Genomic DNA, 7,049 nt, shown 5'->3' with positions numbered 1-7,049 from the left:
GAACCTGCTTGCCACCATGGTGTTTCTTTACCTGAGTCTCTGAAGCTGAGCATCTTCTTTGGATGGCTCCTTGGGTACCTGGCTGGCCTTGGCAATCATGTCTCGAATTTTCTGTAGGCATTCTGCCAGATTGCGGAACTGATATCGGCTGCTCTCTGAGGTAAGTACCAGCTCTCCTGCCTTGTTGATCTTATTTTTATGCTGCCAAGGAGGAAAATGAGGAATGCCTGAAAGGCCCACAAGCCTCTACCCACCCCAGGAATCCACAGGGACAGAAAGGGGGTAGGTACCGTGAGGGCAATCTTCTGGCGCACGGGCTCCTCAATCCAGTCTGCACTGGCCAAGTGAAACCTTACTTCAGCCTTGGAATTCACTGTGGATGGGGAGGGAGGAACAGCAATCCTGAGACTCTCAGAAGCCCCGGTGTCCAGGCCTCAGGACAGCCAACCACCCAAGCAGGAACTTTCTATTCTAGCCTTGTCAAAACTGGCCATGGAAAGGCCCGAAAAGCTGATGAGGTTCTTCAGTATAAAGATTCTAGTTTGCAAATACTTCTAGTATGCGAATTGCCCAGGCTCCTCATGACAGTTTCACTGGACTCTGAAAACAGCAGGGGGATGGGTTTCTCACGAGCAAAAAGGAACCTGTTCTCCATGGACTGAGCAGGCTGCCCTCTCATGCTGTGAATTCTCTTTGTTTACCCTCAAAAGCCGATCCCAGTCTTAGCAATCCGCAGCTGAGAGGCAGACAATCGGGCACATTCAGAAGAATAGAAAGGATTATTATAAGCTGGAGGTGTGCAGGCTGAGCAGAAAAACCCCTTTATTCTACAGGAATGTGGACACAAGCAGAGTTGCTGAGTTCCTTAAAGTGGACAAGGTGCTAGTACCTTTGTTCACGTTCTGCCCCCCAGGACCGCTGCTCCGACAGTAAGATATGCTTAACCGATCTGTGAAATGAGAGAATACACATGCGAGGATTCCCCCATAGCCGAATGTGTAGGCTGCTTAGTCAGTGTGACTTACACACACACACACACACACACACACACCAGATCAGTAAAGCTGGACAGTATTCACAGATGTCAAAACTAAAATCAGGACAACTGACTGTCCCTAGGCCTCCCAGTGGGAAAAGTACAATTAGGACCCAAGTCTAGCACATTCTAACAAATCCTTCTGCTCTGTTGTCTGTTTGTTTGAAAGTGAAGACTTTCAGGGGCTCAAGCTTATGGACAGTCTTAGTTTTACACGGTTCAATGCATGGTGGATATGGAATTCGATGGGCTAGAAGCTGGAGGACAAGTGGAGGTGGAGGAAGGCACAGGCCTTGCAGAGCTGCCACTTGGAGCTGAGGGCGGGAACTGTGGAGGCTGACTTACACTAGTCACATTAGCTTAGACTGTGGGGCTAGCGGTATTGTTTCTGGCTGTGTGTTCTCGGGGTTCTCGGGGCCCAGCTCATGGTCTGGGTTGAAATTATTTGTTGGATGGGCCTTCAGTGAGGGAGCTCTCAGCCTGAATGCAGTCAGTGTGGCCACTAACTATATATTCACAGCTTGTTGCTTGCTTGTTTGTTTTGTATAACAGTCTTCACTGTCACTGTCTTGAGACACACCAGAAGAGGGCGTCAGATCTCATTACAGATGATTGTGAGCCACCATGTGGTTGCTGGGAATTGAATTCAAGCTCTCCAGATGAACAGTTGCTGCTCTTAATTGACGAGCCATCTTTCCTGTTCCTTTGTTTGGGTTTTTGAGATAGGATTTTTCTATGTAGTCCTGGCTGTCCTGGAGCTCACTTTGTAGACCAGGCTGGCCTTGAACTCAGAGATCCACCAGTCTCTGACCCCCGCAAGTGCTGGGACTAAAGGCCTGTGCCATCACTGCCTGTCTTGTTTGTTTTAAAGCTGAAAGATGAAGTTCCTTCCTCCCGTTCCTATAGCTCATGCACAGGCCTTGCGAGTGCCTGGGTAGGGAAGACACAGAAGCAGGAACTGTGAGAAGACCACCTGGCGAGCCACGGTAGTCTGGGTGTTGCAGTGGCACCTCGATGCCAGGAAGCAGCATCTTGAGACCACCTCCCAGATCCCCCTTCTTTGGAAAAGCTAGTTAGTTCTTGTTCTGACTAGATAATACAGGTACCTGGTACTACAGGGGAATGGCTGCACTATGGAGCCTAGCAAGCTTGCAGTTAACACGTGGGTCATGTTGGCTGCAGCTGAGTCTGCTGAAATAGAATACCGTGTAATCCTCCAGCAAGCTCAGGCGGCCAGGAGCGGCAACTGCTGTTCACTGAGCAGAATGCCTGCTTTCCCAGAGACCGGACGGAATGGTCCCTGACTTTCTCTGCACTGGCACCCCACAGGCAGCTGCAGGGTACAGGTCTGCTTCCATGCAACAGTACCTTGGCTCTGTGGCCACTGGGTGTCCTATGCCTGTGTTGAAGTCCCATAAACAAGGACCATGGAGAAACACATCTCTGCCTATCCTCTGTTTAGCAGCCCAGAAGAGCCATATGATATACCTTTTGACTTTAAAGAGATCAATGCTGGGCAAGATGGTCAACTGAGGTAGGAGGACTTTATGAGCTAGCCTGGGTTACATAGTGAGAACATGTCTCAAGAAGAACCCAAGCTGATGGAGGAGCTCAATGCTCTCGAGGCCACATCTATGAAATCCCGCCTCTGTCTGGCAAGGACAGAATTTGTCGTTTGTTTGTCCTAAGACAGTGTCTCATATAGCTCAAGCTGGTCTTGAACTTCCATCTTTCAAGTGATGGAATTATAGGCATGTACCACCACACCAAGCTTTGACAGAGAATTCTAAAATTATTCAGTGGGGGAGCCTCTGACCTCTGTCCCCTGGCTGCCCGTTTCCTGTTCTTTCTTTTCTTTTCTTTTTTTCCTTTTTAGATAGGATTTCAAGCCAAAGTTCAGCTGGCACGGAACTCATCACAGAACATGGCCTCAAACTTAACAGCTTTTCTCCTGCTCACACCTCCCAAGTGTTCGGCAAGTCAGTGTTGACACATAGGCACCTAAGTCTTTCTTTTGTTCTCTGAAGACCTCACTCTAAGGATGGTTTGTTTTTTTAGATCTCACTGTTCAACCACATCCCGCCCTACATGCAGGTTTTGTGTGCCTTTTTGACTACATATCAGATCCCGACAGGACTATGGAGATAGAGGGATACAGATTCGGTAGCATGAGGGGCACACAGGGTGGCCCATCCACTCTTCTGCACCTTCCTTCTTCCCACATCTCTCAAGCGTTAGATCACGGAGACAGTCCCACATCAAGCACATCATATGGCGGTAAGCAGTGCAGTGCACATGTGTGGCCACACCACTGTTTATTTGCGCTCTGTGGTGAGCAGAGCAGTGTGCATGCGTGGTCACACCACTGTTTATTTGCTATCTAAGCTGTGCTGCAAAGACTCTCATTCTGCACTCACAGCTGGTCTCTGCCTTTCATAGGTCTGGAGAGACCTAGAAGGAACACATAAAAAAATCTGGTAAATGGCTCTATGTGTGTGGTGCTTGGGACTGACCCAGGGTCTCTCTCACAGTGATTTAGACACCTCGCCTAATTTTCAATAAAATTACTTACCTAGGGGGATGTCACTGCTGGCCTGTTTTGCATGCTCCTGTAATGTGATATACACACACTGTCAAAGAATGAAGTCACTTGAATAATATAAAGCTACAAGTCAAATGTTATATATTTTGGGCTAAAGAGATGGCTCAGTGGGTAAAAGTACTTCCTAAAAGTCAAATCTGACGGCCTGAGTCCTGCTGTGGGTTCCCTGGGATCAACACGGTAGAAAGGAAGCGCCAACTCAACCCGTTCATACACTCACACACGTATACACACACTCACACACTTATACACACACTCACACACACTTTTAAGAAGCTATGCATTAGGTTTCAGGCCTCCAAATCTTCCTGTCAAACCTGTCCCGACGCAGACGCTACCTCTGAAGCACTCCTCTAGGAAGATACAGCTCAGGCCTCCAGCTGTCCCTGCCCTGCCTTAAGCTATTGCTGGGTGTCTCATGGAGAAAGGGATGGATGAGACAAGACAGAGAACACATACATAGGGGACACTAAACACCAATACTCTCTGCCAACCTGGCACAACAATCCTATGCTGCCCTGTTCCTCCTGGTGCCCACAGGAAGCTGGCAGCAGAGGCAGTCTGCCTTGAACAGCTTCCGGTTCACCTGCCTGGGGGGCTGGTGTCAGACTGAGCTCCTCATGTCAGGTCTCCTCCTCACCGAGCACTTCATTCAGCAGCAGTGCCCTCCAACTCTAAGTCCTCAGGACCACAAAGTGCAACAAGTACCACCCCAGGGGCTCCTCTGGCCTCCAAGCCCAGGTGTGTCCACCTGCACCTCTCCATGCCGTCATCACTTGATCTCTAGACCTCACTCTGCTCATGCCGCTCTCTCTGAAGATGACACCTCTTTGCTAAGTCGCCCTCCTCAGGTTTCCTCTTACCGCTTCATCCCTCTTCTGAATATCCCTTTATCGGCACCCTGTGATGGCTGAAACCCTGACGTGCCACTGGAAACTTTCTTCTCCCCCCACCCCCAGAATATTTCATCCTTCTAAGCTGATGGAAATGCCATTAATACTGGCGACTCCCTACTTTTGGGCTCCAGGAAACCTCTTTGCTCGGCTACAGTCCCATAGACCCTGCTTGTTCTCACTTTACTTCCCTTTCTTCAAAAGATGCCTAGGATCTACTCATCGTCAAGAGTCCTACTGCTTCCAGCCTGCTCATCCTGTCTTGCCTATGTTACTGCGGCCTAACCTATTACCGCGATCTCCTAACTCACCTTCCAGCTATTGCCATTCTCCAGGCAATGTCTGTATCACTGTGTAACCGTCAATCCTGTAAAACAAGACTGTATCATTCTATCTCTGGCCCCACCCACTTTTCTCCTCTCTAGCGTCCCTTCAGCCGACTGCCACACTGTCCAGCATGCTACTATTCTGAAGGTTGTACCCGCTCTGCTTGGGACACTCATCTCCCCAGTATTCTCATGTCTTCCTTCTCTCAGGTCTTTGTATGTGACAAGGTCTCATATAATCCAGGCTGGCCATGAACCGATTTTCCGGCCTCTGTCTCAAGTGCTGGGGTTACAGATGCAGGCCACTGTGCCCCACTTCTTCCAGGCTTTCCCCGATCACTCTACTTAAAACTTGCACACTAAGCCAGGTTCACTGGTATCTGCCTGTAATCTCAGTACTTGAGAGGCAGGAGGGTCACTGCAAATCAGAGAACATCCAGGGCTTTTAAAGACCCTTTCTCACAACAAACAGCACAGTGACACATGCCAATAATCTTTACACTTGGGAGATGAAGGTGGAAGGATCAGGAGATCACAGCCACCCACAGCTACGGAGCAAGTTCGAGGCTAGCCTACGTTACATGAACTCCTCTGACCAAACAAACAACAAACCTGCAAACTGTATCTCTAGTTTCGCCTTCTCCTTCTGAGTCCTACCATCTCTGCAGTATCTTATTTAGTGTTACTTGGGTTTATTCATTTATTTTTGTCTGTCGCCCTCCAGTATCTGAGCTTCACCGCCTTAGGATTTCTGTTTTACTGCTCTCTGCCCCAAATTAGCACTGTGCTAACAGCATGCTCTCCAAAGAAGTCTGCTGAATGAGATGCGAGCGGATGGATGAAAATACCTGATGCTCTTTCAATCCTACAGGTGCAGCTCAATAGATGCTCTTCCCTGTTCCGGCCCCACGCGGTGCCACTACACGAAGCAGGCTAAACATGGCCCCTTAGGGACCAAACCAGCCCTGTCTCAGGATTCCCAACGTTACTAGGGGCAAAAGACTAGGTAACGTCCCAACTTGCGGATCTCGGGTTTTACTGTCTACTTTCAAGGTCCATAATGCACAACTTCCCATAGAATGTGAGCCCGAGGACCGGGAAGCAAACGTGGAAAAACTAACGATCTAGAAAGACGCGAAGGTGGCGGCTCTCTCCCAGGGCCTGCACTAGCGGAGCCACGAGGGTGGCAATCACACGCTACAGTCCCAGCACATCCCGCACCCCCGCCCCGGTTGCTAGGACGATCAGTTCCTCCCGGGGCAACCAAAACCTTCCAAGCCGCCCGGCTTCCTCGCGTCACCTAGCAGCGGGAGGAACCGCCCTTTCCGTCCCGCCTTTCTCGGCTCACCGGGACCTTCCAGGCGGTATCCACGCCCTTGGACTCGGGGTACAGCTTGTCCAGGCTGTAGATGCTCTGGAACGTGCTGCCGTCTACCTGTCTGTGCAGAGGCCGGCGAGCACAGCGCGCGGGCGGCGCGAGCAACAACGTCCCAGTTCGGCTCAGGCCCCAGCGTAGGCCCCAGGCGGTCGCCATGTTCACCTCCCAGGACCGCTTCCGGTGCGCACTCTTCCCGCGGTCCGCCAGCCTTCGCTGAGCTGGGACTTGGGTTCCGCCCGGTTTCTCGAGCTCCGGGTTGGCCACCTTGGCCATGATGGTGGTGGTGGTGATGGTGGTGGTGGTGGTGGAAGTGGTGGGCACCCTGCTGACATCTGGTAGAGGTTGACCCGCAGATAGAGACCACCTACGGGAGATTTTTCTTAAAAAGATTCCTGTATAGGTCTGGCTGAGCCGTGCTTACCTGCAGTCCCAGCACTGCTCTCAAGGCTAAGGCAGATGCGAGCCTGACTCACATAGTGAGCCCCTGGCGTAGTGGCACACGCCTTTAATCCCAGCACTGGGGAGGCAGAGGCAGGTGAATTTCTGAGTTCAGAGCCAGCCTGGTCTACAGAGTGAGTTCCAGGACAGCCAGGGCTACACAGAGGAAACCCTGTCTTGAAAAACCAACAAAACCAAAAACAAAACAAAACAACAACAACAAAAAACATACAGCCGGGCGTGGTGGCGCACGCCTTTAATCCCAGCACTCGGGAGGCAGAGGCAGGCGGATTTCTTACAGAGTGAGTTCCAGGACAGCAAGTGCTGTCTCGAAAAACTAAAAATAAATATAATAATAATAAGTACATACATACAT

General features: G+C 50.5%; 1 protein-coding gene across 2 annotated transcripts in view; it reads right to left on the bottom strand.

Annotated features, from left to right (window-relative positions):
* The window catches only part of Mrpl58 (mitochondrial ribosomal protein L58), an 8,633-nt gene extending 2,223 nt beyond the window's left edge, over positions 1-6,410 (bottom strand). The window contains exons 1-5 of one of the 2 annotated variants that reach the window (XM_021213510.2): positions 6,206-6,410; positions 3,609-3,645; positions 890-949; positions 291-373; positions 32-201 (exon numbers count right to left, since the gene is read on the bottom strand). In XM_021213510.2, coding sequence (XP_021069169.1) covers positions 32-201; positions 291-373; positions 890-949; positions 3,609-3,645; positions 6,206-6,391 — 536 coding nt within the window. In that variant the 5' untranslated portion in view covers positions 6,392-6,410. The remainder of the gene's footprint in view (positions 1-31; positions 202-290; positions 374-889; positions 950-3,608; positions 3,646-6,205) is intronic. The other variant, XM_021213511.2, reaches the window with a different exon arrangement.
* Between the last annotated feature and the right edge of the window lie 639 nt (positions 6,411-7,049).

The sequence above is a fragment of the Mus pahari genome, chromosome 14 (assembly GCF_900095145.1).
Source record: "Mus pahari chromosome 14, PAHARI_EIJ_v1.1, whole genome shotgun sequence".
NCBI lineage: Eukaryota > Metazoa > Chordata > Mammalia > Rodentia > Muridae > Mus > Mus pahari.
This window is presented reverse-complemented; position numbering and strand designations above follow the sequence as displayed.